The sequence below is a fragment of the Equus przewalskii genome, chromosome 1, assembly GCF_037783145.1.
Source record: "Equus przewalskii isolate Varuska chromosome 1, EquPr2, whole genome shotgun sequence".
Taxonomy (NCBI): Eukaryota; Metazoa; Chordata; class Mammalia; order Perissodactyla; family Equidae; genus Equus; species Equus przewalskii.
In genome coordinates, this window is record NC_091831.1 from 82,064,189 (window position 1) to 82,080,741 (window position 16,553).

General features: G+C 50.7%; 1 protein-coding gene across 7 annotated transcripts in view; it reads right to left on the reverse strand.

Moving 5' to 3' along the window:
- Positions 1-16,553, reverse strand: part of WDFY4 (WDFY family member 4) — a 301,239-nt gene that overhangs the window by 90,200 nt on the left and 194,486 nt on the right. For all 7 annotated transcript variants that reach the window (XM_070615433.1, XM_070615417.1, XM_070615438.1 and 4 more), the window contains 2 exons: positions 14,268-14,434; positions 1,559-1,707 (listed from right to left, as the gene is read on the reverse strand). In XM_070615433.1, coding sequence (XP_070471534.1) covers positions 1,559-1,707; positions 14,268-14,434 — 316 coding nt within the window. The remainder of the gene's footprint in view (positions 1-1,558; positions 1,708-14,267; positions 14,435-16,553) is intronic.

Sequence of the window (16,553 nt, forward strand, 5' to 3'; positions counted from 1 at the left end):
CTTAGCTAACACTAACTCGATTGAAACCAGAGGTGGAGAGTGAAGCCATGGATTATGCAAGTCATTACACGGCACGCCATGCACACAGGTAGAGTAGAAAGCTTTCATCAGCTCTCAGAAAGGCTAGTCTGCAGACCCATCGTCCATATTGATCGGTATCAATAAAACATGAGCAATAAGATGGGATGAGCGTGCCAAGTATTAATTATGCTCCTCCTGCCTTGGAAAAGCACAGAAGACTCACAGCGATCGGTCACCGTTTGGTATGAATAAAAGATGGAAATGAGCAGGGAGAAAAATGCCAAGCAGGTTAAAGCATATCTAAATCAAGGGAGGCTGGGCTGACATCTACTCTTCCACACTCTTTAAACTCTTGCTTCCTGACATAGGCTGGAAATGATATGACAACTGAGAGTTAAAATTCTGAGTTATTGGCGGGTAAGACTCTGGGTCCTCTGTCAATAGTCTGAGACAGTGGTTCTCAGTGTGGTCCGTGTGGTCCGTGACCAGTGCCATCAGCATCAGTTGAAAACTTGTTAAAATCTCAGGCCTCTCCTCAGATCTATCAGATTAGAAACTGGGGTGAAAGTGGGTCCCAGAAGTCTGTTTAACAAGCCCTCCAGGTGATTTGATGTATGTTAGTTTCAGAGCCATTGGGGTAAGAGGTTATCTTGTCATCATCTGAACCTGGGCTAACCGAAAATTCAAGGCCTCTATCTGGATAAAAAAATCTTCACCCAAATGTCTTCAAAAGCAATAGTCAAGGAAAATATACAACTTAATAACCAAACTTGTAGCCAAAGTGCAAACACAGTCCATTTGATTTTTGAATAGTTGTACTTTCTAGAGACAAGAGAATTCATCAGTAAGAGCTGAGTGAACCCATAGTCCAAACACGCTTGATCCTAAAGAAGAACCTTGGAATTTCCTGCCAAAGACCTCCAATATTAGTTAGTGTAAAAATGATTCTTCAAATTTTTACCCTAATCTCATGCATCATCCAAGACCCAGGTCCTAGCCCACTTCCTCAAGTAGCCCTCTCGCCCCACACCATCCGCATATCATCTCCAAGTGTGACCCCGGAAAAGTCCCCCCATAACATATTTTGTTCTCCCATGATGATAGTGTATTGCAAACTCTTGCCAAAAGAAACTGTTTCTGCTGCTGAGTGCACTGTGGGGCTTGCTCAGCATGAAGGAGAGTGCCTGGTATCTCTCAGAGAATGAGCAATCCACAAGTTGTTGAGTGAGTAAGCTGGGGGGACCGAACTCAACGACCCAAATATCCTAAGGAGAGATCCCCTGTGTCCTGCGGTGCATTCTATATTGGGGGGGGCAACAAGGAGCTGCCGCGCTGTTAGCCATTCCAGATGTTGGGTTTGGGGAACCACAGTCATGTTGCCTCTGTCTTCAGGTTCTTCTGGGTTATCACATGGCTCAGTTTCAGGCCCACACCTAAGCCCACAGTAAGAACAAGGTAGGAGGGGTAGGAGTGGGGTTGGCTGAGAAGGAAGACGGAGGCTCAGGGAAGAATCTGCTGGGACATGTTGGGGACTCACTTGGATAAGCAGTGGCGGGTGCAGTAGACGTCGCCCACGGGAGAGAGCGTGAAGTTCTCGCAGACATAGAAGTGCTGGAGGCCAAAGAGCAGGACCCCTTCAGAGACCAGGTGGCCCTGCACGATCACCAGGGAGAACTTCTGTGTCACCTGGAGGGAGAGAGCGCCAGAGTCAGATCATGCGCGTGTGACACGTGCCCATCATTCTCATGGAAGGCAGAAAGGTAGTGACCAGTCATGCACTGGGCACTTGGAGGTGAGAGCAGCGCCCTGCAAGAAGGACAGCACTGCCGCCGCGGAGCTGCACTGCTCTTCACAGCTGAAGTGGCGCTTCCGCACCCAACACCCTGTTTGGTTATTTAATCTATCCAGTGCCACCCGCTTCCCAACCAAGGCGTGTGGATGAGTGTTTATTACCATATGGAGCATGTCGATGTCCTTTCTTTCACTTCGAACCCCTCCCCCACCACGCAAAACATTCCACAGTTAACAGTAAGGAAAGTTTTCAAGGTACGAGGCATCCCTCAGCTACGGAGGGGAAAGAGCTTGTCCAGGGGTCAGCCACTGAGTGGCTGAGCCAGGCCTGGAACTGGGTCTGCCTAGAACCAAAAGCACAAGGCTGATACTGCCGTCTCTGCAAGGCCCAGGCTAGACTCAGGTGTGTGCGGAGGAGGCATGAGCTCCACTCAGATCCCTCTTCTCAGACTCAAGTCACATTCCCCCAGCGGCCGGAAATGTTGGCAGCCTTCTGGAATCACCTCAGCTGAAGAAAGCAACTGGCCCAAGGTCACATCCCCTTCTCAGTGGCAATCCGTACCCAACAACTGATCAATGCAGAGTAGAAAGGACCAGACCCTTTGCGTCGATTCTGGCCAGCTCTGAAGAACCGCCCCAGACCTCTAGCTCCCGTGGAACCAGCTGAGGTCTTTTGCATCAGAGTTCCACTTCTCCCTCTGTCCAGTTCTGGGACCCTCTCTCTCGAGAAACTTCCTGCATGCACATCTCTGGCTCCTAGCTGGCTCCCCGAAGAAGCTGACCTGGGACAATGTCTTGGTACAACCCAGCATCCTGCATGAAGTAAGGACTAACGGGGTCCTTACATGGAATAAACCCCTGAAGGAGCAAGAGATGGAAGAAATAAATTTAGATGATGGAAGCCCAGATGGACCAAGAATAAGGCCAAGGCCAACATCTTCTCAGGGTAACTCTGTGCTGATTCCATACAAAACAGGAACCAATACTTTTTTTTGACTGTCTACTCTATGACCAGCGTCACCATTTTGCACATATTAACCAAAACAATCCTTACAATTGGACATGGGAGGTTTTACTACTCTAATTTAGAGATGAAAGAAAAGAGGTCCCAGACATAAAAATCACACCAAAGATCAGTCTCTGAGTAAGTGGCAGAGCCTGGCACTGAAGCTAAGCTCCCCGCTCACCTTTGGGAGCAATGATGGGGCCACAGTGGTGAAACCTGGAAGAGGAGCCCAAATACCAGCCCAACTCCTGCATCAGATGGGATGAGTCAACATGAGGCCCAAGGCCAGAAGGTGAAGATTCACCAAGGATTTTGTTTCAAGATAAGTGTTAACCTCTATGGTCCAGGACAAGGCATCACTGAACTATTTTTCCTAAGTGAGGACCAGCCAGGAGTCTTGGCTCCTGTAACCCAAGCCTGCTGCAGGCAGCTGGCTCTCCCAGCCTCTCCGGCATCTTCTTTATCAGAGGAGGTGGCCTTCAACCACCTTCAGAGCCACAGTTCAACATGGACTTATTTCTAACTTCACTCATTCATCCACGTGGTCATCTATTCATCAGTTATGGATTCAGCAGCTACTATTTGCCAGGCCCTGAGCCAGGCTTTGGGGAGAGAAGGAAGGACAAGAGAAACAAGAACCCTACCCTCATGGGGCTTAAAATCCAGTGGGAGAAGATGGATGGTAGACATGCACATCGACCAATAAGCTATTACAAATTGTGACACATGCTGAGAGAGAAAAAACAAAGTGAGAATAATAAGGCAGAGAGAAACTTGGAGGGGACACTATCTTAGAAAAACCCTGAGACTTGAAGGATGGACTTGGGGCAGCCATGGAAAAGGTTGGAGGAGAACATTGCAGGGAAAAGGATCATCCAATCCAGAGCCTTGAGGCGGGAAGAGCAGCTCTAGGGAGCAGGAAAGAGGTCAAGGTGACTGAGATGAAGTGGGAAAGTGGGAGAGCTCAGATCACGAGAGCCTTAGATGCCATGGTGAGGCCACTGGGTTTTATTCTGGTTGCAATTGAAAGCCAGGGAGGGGTGGGGATCCTTTCTAAAAGAAGACACTGTCTGCTGGGCAGAGAATAGATTGGAAAGAGCCAAGAGTGGAAGGACGGTGATCATCATGTGGCTATTTCAGTGGCCCTGTGCAGGGATGATGGCTTGGGATGGGGAGGCAGAGAGAAGTGGGAAGAAGGGGAGAAGCGGGTGAATCTAAATAAGAAGAGGTAGAATTGACAGGAACTGCTATGGATAAACTGTGGAGAACCAAAAAATAGGAAGGATTGGGAATAAATGATAAATGACTACTTTGGGACTTAGGCAATTGAGTGGAGTCCCCCAGCTTCCCTGGAAGCGTTCCCTAGAGACGACCACCCTCATCAATTTATTGTATTGAAGGGGAGCAGATACGCCGCCCCAAATACGCCACTTCAGCATAAGGATCATTTTGAGTTAAAGACACTGGAAAAACATTGGTACCAGCCGGGTGCCCTGGCCTCCCTTTTCTTCCTGAACGCAGGAGCTAGAACTCGCAGGTGAAAGATGCCCTCCCCATACCTGGAAAAAAGAACATTCTTATCACCAGAGACGGGGAGTCCAGACGGAGAGAAAGCTGTACCAACAGACCGTGTCAAACCCACGCTGACCTTCCTGTGCCCACTAGATATTTTAGCTCCTTTTTCACCATCGCTCCTCCTTGTTCAGCCTGAGCACTCAAGTCTCATGACATTTTTGGGTCTTCATCTTCCTGGGAAGGCTGCTATGTCCGGATAAAAATAACATTTGTGTGCTTTCCTTCTGCTCATCCGTCTTCAGTCCACTTAATTCTCAGGCCTGGTGCAGACTCTAAGAGGGCAGGGGAAAAGTTTCACGTCTCCTAAAGGATCTTCTTTCAAGGAAATTAAATGACTATGTAAGCATGGTTTATACATGTTCATTTTTATAACACAATAGCTTATTCACATACTTACTGTTCTGCGTCTAGTTTTTTTTCCTTAACAGCTCATCTTGGAGAGTCTTCCCCATCACTCCTTACAGAGTTGGCTCACTCTCATGAATAGGGACAGACCATTCCCTCTCAACTTCTATGACCAATGCCCTATTGATCTGGGGATTGTTTTCAAATGTTTTGACATTACGAGTGATGCCACAGTGACCATCCTTGCACATACGTCACTTTGGACACACAAGTAAATCTGAAGGGTAAATTCCTAGAAGGAGAATTGCATGTCAAGGGTATGGGCATTTGAAATTCTAGCAGCTATGGCCAGATGGCCTCCTGCAAGGTGGCACCGATTTACACTCCCACCAGCACTGTGAGGAGGGTGTGCCAGGCTATTTAACCTTTTTCTCGTATCCCTTTGTACAGAGGAGACTCCATGCTCAAATTTACACGGTCAGATATGGAGCGATGGCACCAGCACCGGCCCGCAATCCTCCCAAACCTCTCTCCTCCCCGTGATGCCCCACCCTCGCCCAACTTCTGTGGTGCCAACAGCAGGGGCGAGAGCACATTCTCGTGATCTCCTGGTGCTTTCCTTTGGCAAGAATTAGGAAGCAACCAGAATAAACCAAACCACAGAAAAATGTCTGGTGAGAGCTGGGGTAATAGCTTAAAAACTGATTCTGTTAGAAAAGAACGGCATTTTAAAAACTGGAAAATGAACCCAAGTGAACTATTACCTGCTCTTCCATTTAAATTAGCCCTGGGGGGGGCGGGGGGGGCTCCATCCCCAAGTTTCCTTGTGATTAAGAAATCCCTCACGCCACGATTCTATCGATCACTTTAAAAAGAGTGGAACTTCTGCTTCGTAAGGAGAATTTTTTTAAGATCGGCTGGAAGATGGATTACCTCTCCTGATAGGTGGATAACTGAGTATGTGGCCATACCTGGCCCCGTGTGTGAGGAGGAAGAGGTTGTTGGGAAATCCAAAAAGGTCAGAGCTGAAGTTAGAGGGGCAATAATCTTCTGGAACATTCCATGGACACCCAGGCCAGCATGTTCAACTACAGTCAGGCTTCAGTGGGCACTTCTGCCAAAGGGGAAGGTCAACCAGAGGCTCACAGAAGTTCTTTGCAGCATCATGAGTCTGCAATTTGTTGCAATGCCCTAATTTTATAGGTGGAAAACCTGAGGTGCAGAGGTGTCGTATGAGGTACCCAGCAACAGCGCACATTCTCTTATATTTGCATGCCAAATCTACTGCCAAGAAAGGCTTAGCCCTCCTTATCTGAATCACACCTCTCTTTTCATATGTCTTCTGCCTGCCTACATCTTGCTAATAATACATTCTGTCACACCAGCATATGGAGTGAGCATGTTCAGTTTCCGAAAAAGCACAGACTGCTGAGAAAAAGTGAAGTGTCAAAAAGGAGAGCAACTACATAAATTACATTTATGTTGGCTACCTAGGCACTCTGGCTTCTGCTTTTTTCTACATTCCTCATTTTTAGACAGAGCTCTCAAAGACACTAGCGATCAAAGAAATGTATATTAAAACAATAAGGAGATACTATTTTTTATATATCAATTTGGCAAATGTGGGAAGAAATATAATGCCTGCATCTCTTTCTGGCAGCTCATCTTTTCCGCTGGAGACAAGGAGCAGGGCCGCCCTCTGCAGGCCTGTATGTGTCATTTCCTCCAGCAAGCCGGCAAACAGCCAAGCTGCCCAGCCTAGGAGCCAGATGGAAAAGGATGGAAATTACAACAGTGTAACGTGAAACATATTATAAGTCCTGAAGACTGTGGAAAGCACAGTTCCCAACCTGAGCCGCCTGGACCAAGGATCTGTTCGTTGACGAGTGTTTGCCATTGAAGCGAGTTTCTGGCCGGGACAGCTCCGAACATTGTAAAATCTGGACTGGTGATCTCAGCATTCATTTGAAGAGTTAGTATGTATGAGAATCACCCGGATGCTTTTAAAGTTCATGTTCTGGGCTCCATTCTCGGATGTTCTGGTTCAGCAGATATAGAGTGGGCCCTGGAATCTGCATTTACCAAGCAGCCCTGATGATTGTGACGCAGGATCTGAAGGGCACATGGAGAAACGGACCCATGGACACCAGTGAGGCCATGAAAGATGAGGTTTTGTCTCACACACACATCTTGCTCACGACACACTCATTCATTCGTTCATGCATTCCTTCACAGCTATGCACTGAACGTTCAGTGTGTGCCCCACACAGGCACGAAGGGAGATGGAGCTTCCTTCCTGGTGCTCACGCTCTAACAGGAGAGGGAGAAGAAGAGCAACCGGGCACTCGGGGGCACAGAGCGGGGTGGGAGGGGGGCAGAGGTGACGTCAGAGAAGTGGTTCCCAAGGAGGTGACCCCAAGGCTGGAGTTAGGACTTAAGAAGATGAAAACAGAGGAGGAGTGGTCTAAGCACAAAGTCTTGAACCAACTGGACATGTCTGGAGATCATAAATAGTTCCGTGTAATTAGAGTAAAAAGTCAGGGGTGTGTGTGTGCGTGCACCCGCGTGTAAGGTGAGGGAGGTGAGTCCAGGGAAGCTGGAGGGCCTGCTCAGGAGCGCCCTTGTGCACAAAGTGTGCCAAAAAGAGTCTCGGAAAGTGTAAGCAGGGATGACACGTGCAGCTCTGCAGTTTAGAGGGTCAGTCGTGGCGGTTCTCCCAGCCAGGAGGTTACTGCGTGGAACAGCTAACACACGTCTTCCCTTTCCACAAATGACCTCAGCCAAAGTCCCTGAGAGGAGCCGGCTGCTCTCTGCCATCCAGAGCAATGATGTCTCCCTTCTAGCCGATTCCTCTCCACCGAGGCCAAACTAATATTTTACATTGAGTTTGCACGAAAAAAAAAAAAATGTTTAGTTTTTCACGTGCTGAAAGAGAACAGCAACAAAACAAGTCCCACTTGGGTTCTGACTCCGCAGTGGGTCTAGAAGCCCATTTTGTCAAGCGGAGCCTCACTTCTGAGAGCAGCTGCATGGAGGGGGGACAGGGACCGTCCCCAACCACTCAGCGGCTGGCAGAGCTCACAATAACATGCACGAAATAAACCACTCCTCATGTCGCAGAGAACCGCTTGCAGAGAAATGCATTTGCGGCTCTGGGAATCATTAACCAATGATGCAGAGGTGGCACAGAATAATTACTGTCCCAGGTATCGCTGGCGGCGACCAGACCGCCAGTGTTCACACAGAGAAACGAGTTAGGTGGCTGCTATCCTGGAGCTCAGGTCAGCCCGCTTCCCCACAGGCCTCCGGCTGGGATGGGCCGCCAGAAGCCTGGAAGGAGGTTATGTCCTGGAGGCTCCCGGCCTGAGTCCAGCAGAGGCCATAAAACAGCACTTCTGAGACGGCTGGAGTGGAGGAACCAGGTACTCCTTGTGGGGCCGGCCGCCCAGCTTATGTGACGGCCATGTAAGGCAGGTGCTCTGGGTTTTCTGAGCGTGGGTGCACCCCTGCCACGCACCCCTGTGGTGGGTGTGCTTTCACTTGGAAATGTAGGGAAAGCACAAGGCTCCAAAGATCCTATGGAGACATCTGAATCAGGGGAATCCCCAGCTTACAGTCACGCTTGCTGCCAACGGTCTCGACACAGCAGAAAGTGCCAGCTCGGGAAATGCAGACAATACCCCCCGACACACACACGCACAGGTGCACATGCACACGCACACACACAAACTTTCTGTATCTTCTCTTGAATGCATTCTTGGTTCAAGGGCCAGTGCAATAATCCTTTCTTCCTTGAATTCCAGTTCCTATCCTTGACAATAAACAGAGCGGACGAGGATGAAGGCCACAGTGGACCGGGGTGCAGACTGGTACAGGCGGGCAGGTTCACGCATGCTCAGCGTGTCGTGTCCCAGGCAGAGACACTGTGTGTGGTGCGCGTCAACCAGAAAGTTGCAAAGGAAGCCCAGTGGGAGCCAAGAGCCCTAAGGCCCAAAGTGGAAAGGTGGCTGAAAGGGACAGCTGATGTCACTTGCCCAGGACAGAGGGAGAGAGTAGAAAGAGTGAAAAACCGCGTGAACGTAGAGGAAGACAGAGCTGAGATGAAATACCTGCAATTCCAGTTCATAGCCCCACCAGGCCCCGCTTCTGCCATCTTTAAAATGGAAATGATAAAGGCTCCCTCACAGGGCCTCAGGGAGACTAGATGAGATGTTGGATAAAATGCACACAAAGCAAGGGCTCCAGACATGCAACTGTGGACATTTTTGCCCATAACAGCGATAAACAAACAGCAGAATGGGGCTCTGAGTCCAGGCTGAGCACTTGCCCTGGGCCAGGCTGCCCTCCTGGGCACAGATTGCTGCCATCTGCCTCCCTGGTGCTGGTGGTGGATTCGCCATGGCGGCCAGTCCCTGCTCAGCCGTGCCTTACCGGTTCCCAGAGAGGCTCCCTCCCTGAGCCAGGTCCATGCAGGGCACGCCACCCCTCTGGCCAGTTCCTGAGATGCTCAAGAGAAGACCCAGGTCACAGCTGCAGGCAGGCTGCCCACTCCCTGAGCCCCGACCGACACTGCCCCTCAGCACACCCGGCTGGCTCCCCGTGGACAGCCTCCTGACACAGCTGCGCCCTCTGGTTCAGCAGATCTTTCCAGAGCACAAATGCTATGTGTCAGAGGAGGGAGAGACAAGGATGAATTCAAGCCTGTCCCCGCCTGTAAAGAAATATGGAGCCACTCAGAAATCATTACAGAGCCGTGCGGTGAGGAGGATGCTGGCAGCGGAGTGAGCAGAGTGCCGTGGGGGCCTGGGGCTGTGAGTGCTCTGGGGATGGGCGCCCCGGGATGGGCTCACCCAGAAGGAGGCCTCCAGGTGCAGGGGAGCAGTGAGCGGGTGGGCAGGAGGCTGCGAGGCTCTGGCTGGTGGAGGTGTGGGGAGTGGAGGGGGGCCAGGTCACAGAGGCCCCCTCTGCCCCACTGGCCAGCCAGGGCCCGCTCTGCCAAGAGCTCTTTAGTCCAGGCCTGACTCTGCTCTTCCAGCCTGTGGATGTTCCTGAGCTCCCAGGGTCTGCTTCCTTGCTCCTCCCAGCCTCATACTTCAAATTCGGGGGCCTCTTGTTTCACCACACATCAGTCCAGGCCCCAAACCCTGCAACTTCCTTCTTTCCCACAAAATGTTGCATTTTGTAGTGGTCACAGAACTCCTAGAGGAGGCCCAGCCCAGCAGGTCAGGTCTCTCGTGGGGTCTACTCTGACCCTCTGTCTCATCATCCTTCATCACGGCAGGACAAGAGGCCCAGTCAGACCCTTGAGTCTCCTGTGTTGTCCAAGCTCTCAACAAGCACAGCCCCGGCCCAGGGCCTGCAGCTCCTCGCCTCAGGCTCACAAGGCATCCTGGAGGCTGGCTGGGGCCAGGATTGAAGAGGAGGGCTTCTTCGTCTGCTCTGACAGGCCCTTTCCTGCTCCTCAGGGCCATGGCTTATGTACCAGGGTTCCCACCCCACTTGTCCTTCCTTCTTGAAGTGAGAGAACAAGTCCTAAGTTCTATTAAGTGAAGAGCAATGGCCACAGAGATGTTGGCAGATACAGCCCGTGAGAGCTCCCTGCACGGGCACAGTTTTGGGCAGGGACACGCTGTAAGTGGGGGTGGCGGGAATGGGAACAGGTGCCTGTACCCTCCACCCACCCCATCCCCAGGGAGCCTGACCCCCACAGCCCTGGCTGCTCTGCTCCTACACCTGCTTCCCCAGGGAGCAGGTGTGTCTGGTGGTTTGGTTCCACTGACCCTGGAGGAACTGAGGCTGAACGGGAAACAACCTCTCCCACAATTTCCCGTGAAACCCGAGGCAGCAAATACAACCCAAGGAAACGAATCAAACAATTCGTGCAAAGAGCAATTGTCTGGATAATGTCGCGGATCACCTTGCCCTTGCAGCTGCTCATCTCCCATCCGGGGGAGCTGACACTCATTTGGGCCCCCTGCCAAGCTCCTGTTCTCGGTCCCTGCTGGGCTTCGCATGCTCCTGTCTGCACAGCCCGGACATCCTTGCTACCACAACAAGGCTCATGTGGCACTTCTGACAGCTTCCCGCTGTGCGACACGGAGGCCAAGGAAGGCTGAAGTTTAAGTACAAGACAGGGGGAGATGGGAGAGCAGCCTCCTGCTGGTCCTGCCCTGCCTCTCAGGGGCCAGGAAAGTCAGTCACCTTTGGGCCTCAGGTTCTCACTCGCCAAAAAGACCCCTGAGGAAATGTTGCTGGGTGGGACAATCAGCAAAAACAAGACTCACAGAGACCAGGACAAATACCAAGGGCGTTCACCTGCTGCATGGGCCGGGGCTGGGGCCAGCTCTGGGCTGTGCCTGTAAACTCCAGACCTTGCCTGCAGCCCAGCCCCGGCAGGCTGGAACAACCGGGCCGGCCTTGGGAAGCACGTGGGAGTCAGGCCATCCGCGGAGGCTCTCCTTTGAAGTGAGGACAGGGGGTAGGTGGGGTATGGACCGTGAGTGATACCAAATACGGCAGGCTAAGATGTCCACTGATGTCCCCCAAGAGCCTCATCCCTGGTCATCCCATCAAACCCTAATCTAGGTGCTGCTTGATGGGACTTTCCAGATGAAGCTAAGGTCACAAATCAGCAGACCTCAAAATAGGGAGATTCTCTTGGATTATCTGGTGGGTCCAATGCAATCCCATGAGCCCTGAGCAACAGAAGAAGAAGGCAGTAGAGTTGGTGGGAGGGATGCGATGGAAGAGAGGAGACAGGGGGAAGGGGGTCAGAGAGATCCAAAGGGCGAGAAGGACTTGACCGGCTGGAGCCGGCTTAGAAGTCGCAGGGAGGGGACCACAAGGCAAGGGATGGGGGCGGCCTCTAGAAGCTGGGAATGACCCCTGGCTGACAGCCAGCAAAGAAACAGGGGCCTGAGTCCCACAGAAGCGTGGAACTGAATTCTGCCAACACCTGAACAAGCTTGCAAGCAGATTCAAAATAATAATATTTCATAATAATATTAATATATCATATTAATATTAAATAATAAATAAATAAGATAAATGTGTGTTGTTTTAAGCCACTAAGTTTGTGGTAATTCGTCATGGCAGCAATAGAAAATTAATATACCAAATGAAACCAAAGCATTGCCATTGCTCTCTTCTTATCGAACGACGGAAAGAACCAGCATGGAGACAACATATAATCCGCTAATTCCTTACCCCGTGAGGAGAGCAGGAAGGGGTGCTAGGACTTGATATCTGCTTAATATGCACCTTCGTATCAGGGTTTGTCACCTTGGCACTATAGACATCTGGGGCTGAATAATTATTTTCTGCTGTCCTGAGAAGTGTAGGACATGTAGCAGCATCCATGGCCTCTGCCCACCAAGTCATGACAAGTAAAAATGCCTCCAGACATTGGCAAACGTCCCCTGGGGGGCAGAGTTGGCCCCCTGCCGAGAATCACTGCTTTACACAATCCTTTAAGGGCATAAGACAGAGGAAAGAGTTTATAGTAAGAAAGCGTTGATCTCTTAGCTGTGTTTTTCAATTGACTAGGCATTTACTGAGTATCCACTTACCCATATGAACATGTTGATATACGATATGTGCAAACGGTTATCAGCTGTTAGTCCTCAGCAGCTGGATATTACGGATACACACACACATGTGTGTCTGTATATGTTACATATATATTTTAATATCCATTTTGTAAAATTTCAGAAGTAGACATACATTACTTCCATAATCAAAATAAAGCGAACGTGAATTCAAGGTCTTGGTTCCCCAGTGTTTCCTGAATGGCTCCCAGGCCAGCCTGCGGCTAGGCCCCTGGGGGTCTCCATCAAGGTCCATGCGTGCAGTGAAAGAGGCAGACAGGTGAAGGGTGGAGGTGAGCCTGTGTGCCAGGAGCAAGGGCAGGAGGGGATGCAGGGGGAGGTGGAGAGGGAGGGACGAGTTCTCCAGGTCTCAGAGTGGGGAGCGGGGAGGATCGGCTTCAGCGAGTGGCTGCTGGAGTCTAGCGGGCGGCGGCGGGACACCGCCGGTAAACGAACCAGCAGGCGGGAGGGTATGGCGGTGAGGCATGCTGGGGACTTGCAAATTGGCTCCCTGTCCGGAGGCTTTGGGTTAAGCAGGTGTAAGGACAGAGTTGTTACAGGATAGTGTTGCTTAAACTGTTACCCAAATCCGAAAGAAGCTAAGCAACTAGTCAAAAGCTCTGTAGCAGTCCACTTGGCCAAGGCATGTCCAACCCACTCTGTCCAACCCCTGGAAGGAGCAAATCTCAAATTAACCCCCTCCAGGAGTCTCTGTGAGGATTTGCCCCTGGAAAGGACACACTTCCATTTCAGCACCTTGCTCATGCTCATCACAGGCTCTCTGAGCTTGTCCCCTGCTCCTGGAAGTCTAGGCTGCTTACCCAGTGGCCCTTAGTTCAGACCCACTCTCGTCCACCTGCGGCTGGACTAGCCCTGGGCGCTCACACACTCATCTCTGTGGAGTCCCTGCATGGCTTGCCTGCCAGGCCCTGCCTGCTCCTCTGTTTTGCTGGGGCATCTCCTTCACTTCCATCCCAAACAGAAGAGTTGACCCATGAGACCCTGAGGTCCACCCAGCCCTAAACCACTCAACCTTTGGAAAGAGCAGAGAATTCGTTTTTAATGAGAGCCCCACACATGCCTGGTTCTGAGCTAGTCTCTTTGTTTCCATCATCCCTTTTAAGCCTTACAAGAATTCTGTGAAATGATTGCAATACCTTTCATATGAAAGACAAGAAAAACTGAGGCTCATGTAGGTTAGACAACACGCCATTTAGTATGTGGCCACGTTGGGATTCGAACTCAGGCTTGTTTTACCCTAAGACTGTGCTTCACCTTCCACACCTTCCTTAGACTTGGGTAAGAGGGGCCCTCCGCTGGGCCCATACTTTAGGGAGACCCCTCTGACCCTCCTTGAGTCACACCAAGAGGACATGCACACTGAGAACCTTGGATCCCCCATCCCGGCTCCAGGCATGCCAGAGCGTGGACTTCCCCCCTAACCGCCCCCGCCCGCCTCCTGGCCCGTGCGCACTTCACCCCCAGGTCCATCCTTTTGAGGGCTACAGGGCCACGGGTGTGCTTACCCCAGGCCTGAGAGGTGAAGGATGTGGGGACAGCTGAGACATATGTGTCAGGCATCCAACCACATCCACCAGGGCCCCTCAAGGTGTGAGATGGATCCCTCAGGTGGTCAGGCTACCGGCAGGGGGCCTGGGTGTTGAACTACAAAATCTGAAACTCGCTTCCCACGTTATTATCAAGGTCAACACAGGAAGTTAAAGCATATTTCATTTAGCAGCTTAGTAGCTTGATTTATGTCTTTGAAGTATTTCGATGCAGAGCACGTGAGCTTCCACTAACACCCTCGCTGTGGGCCCACGGACTTAGGAGCACGCCTGCTCGTTTTGCTCACTGATTTTTCTACGGTGAAGAAAGATATCACCTCTTTTCTCCTGGCTGATCGTCTTTAAAGAATAATCGTGATGGGCCAGCCGTATTACCTTTTCGTGATCAAGAAGCTCCTGTAAGATAACTTGTCTTTCCCGACACAGCTCCAAGAAGTCTTCGGAGTGCAGACTTTCGTGCAAGGCAGGGAAGAACGTCAGCTGAGTGCAGTCTCCCGCCACCTCGTCTGTCTGCCTCTCGGCTTCCTTTGGTGTCAGTTCATCTGCAGTGGCATAAAGGGGCACACGGTTTTGGCATGAGCCGCCTGCCATCAGCAGGTTGGGGCGCAGCCTGGGCCTTGGTCGCTGGGAGGAGCTGCGTGGTTCCAGGGTAGATGTGAATGGTGTGGATCCCAGCACGTCCCTCACTGATTCTAAAGTGGACACCAGCCCTCTGATCCAGTAGCGTGGTGAACACATCTTTGGCTCTAGTTGCTCTGGAAGGCATGCCCGGGCCTGGCTGCTCTGCATCTCTAGGGTGACCACAGAGCCACACTGCCAAATTCACCCTCATTAACCGGCAAAGCAGTGTCCTGGGGGGTCAGCCAGCATTTGCTTTTCCTGAGCTCCATTTTGTTTACTCTTTTAAGAGAGTGGGCTTCTTTCTTCCAATTGCAGAAACACTATCTTCTTGTTGTAAACATCTTGGAAAATCCACGAAATTGTGAGAAATAAAATAAACCTCACCCTTGACCCCAGAGATGGTGCTCTTACTAACAGTTCCCATTTAGTGAGCACTTTCTCTGTGCTGGGCACTTCACACGACATTTTTTTATCTAGTCCTACTTAGGCTGTGGATTCTATTTCATCCTCACATTACAAATGGGAAAACGGAAAGAGGCGAAGCACTTTGCTCAGGGTCATATGGCTGCTAAGAACTAGAAGCGGGAGCTGAACCATGTCACTGAGTCCAGAGTCTGAGCTTTTAATCTCTAGGCTGTTCGTCCTCACTGTTCACAATTTGGTTTATTTACTTCTGGTATCTTTTCTGTACACACGTGTATATGCATGCACACACATGTAATTTTTGACATGATAGGAATTATAGTGCACTTGTAGTTTTTCTTTTCTCTTATTTTTTTCACTCAAGATTACATCATGAGCACTTTCTGATTCCATTAAAAGTTCTAGAAAACAGCTGAAACGGCCGTGTAATAATCTATGATGTGTCTATTTCATAGTCACCTAACTCATCTCCTATTTTTTAGAATTACAGATGCTTTCTATCTCTGGACTCCCACGAATGCTCTGTGCCACCATCATCTGCGAGCACATCAAGACTTATTTTCTATGGACGCGTTCCTGCACATGGACATGTGGGTGCCAGCTAAGCACACACCTGGGTGGATTTTTAGATCCTGCTCCCCCACCCTGTCCTGGGTGTTCACCTGCCCGGAGCAGGCACTTTGCACAGGACTGTGAAGTCAAGGGGCTACTGGTCACTTCCTTTGTGCCAAGAAGTTCATCTCTTTGACCCCCTCCCCAGCTGGGAGTCTCACGTCTGGATGAATGAAAGTGTCTGCTGCTCTTGGTGACAGAGTCACAGGCTTTCCCCCACCAAGGGAAAACACTGTGTAGACACAGGCCCCCAGGAAGGCATGGTGGACAACAGGGGACCGCTTCTCCCCTCACTGAGCTCCCTACTGGGGAGGGGGCTCCATGCTGGAAACACCGAGGAGGCCTGGGTCCTAGGTCCCCAGGGGCTCTCCATATTGGGCACCAGGAGACTAAGCAGCCATGGCCATAGTCCACAAAGCAGCACATACCCTCCACCACCGCACTCTCCACAGCCACCCCCTCTGTGAGGGAGAGCAGGCCATTGCTCTGAGCTTAGAGTTAGTGGGCTTGGGGTGGAGAGAAGAGAAGCAAACGGGCATTACAACAGTATCCCACATACTGTGCCGCAGCGGAAGTCCACATCAACCCGGGCGGGATCAAAGCCCAAGGTCCTCGTGTCTGGGTTGTGTTAGGGCAGGCCAGCAAGATAACAAGCTCAACGCAAGTTCCAGTACTAAGGCACCAAGTGAGACACGTTTGATCAGAGCTAACGAGCTGTCATTGGGTTAAGGAGATGACATAGCTGCAGCCTAGGATGCAATGAAACTCACAGATAGGGAGTGTCTGAAGCACAAGGCAGACACTGGCAGAACACATAAAATCTGAAATACAGTGTGTGTGTCTGTGTGTGTCTGTGTGTGTCTATGTGGGTATTTGTGTGTGTGTATTTGGATGTGTTGAAGCCAAAATAACCTCTGAAAATAAACCCTGGGTTTTCAGCAAATCAACTCAACCAAATTCTTCCATGAGAATTACACAAATAAAGAGTAAGCATACACATAAAAA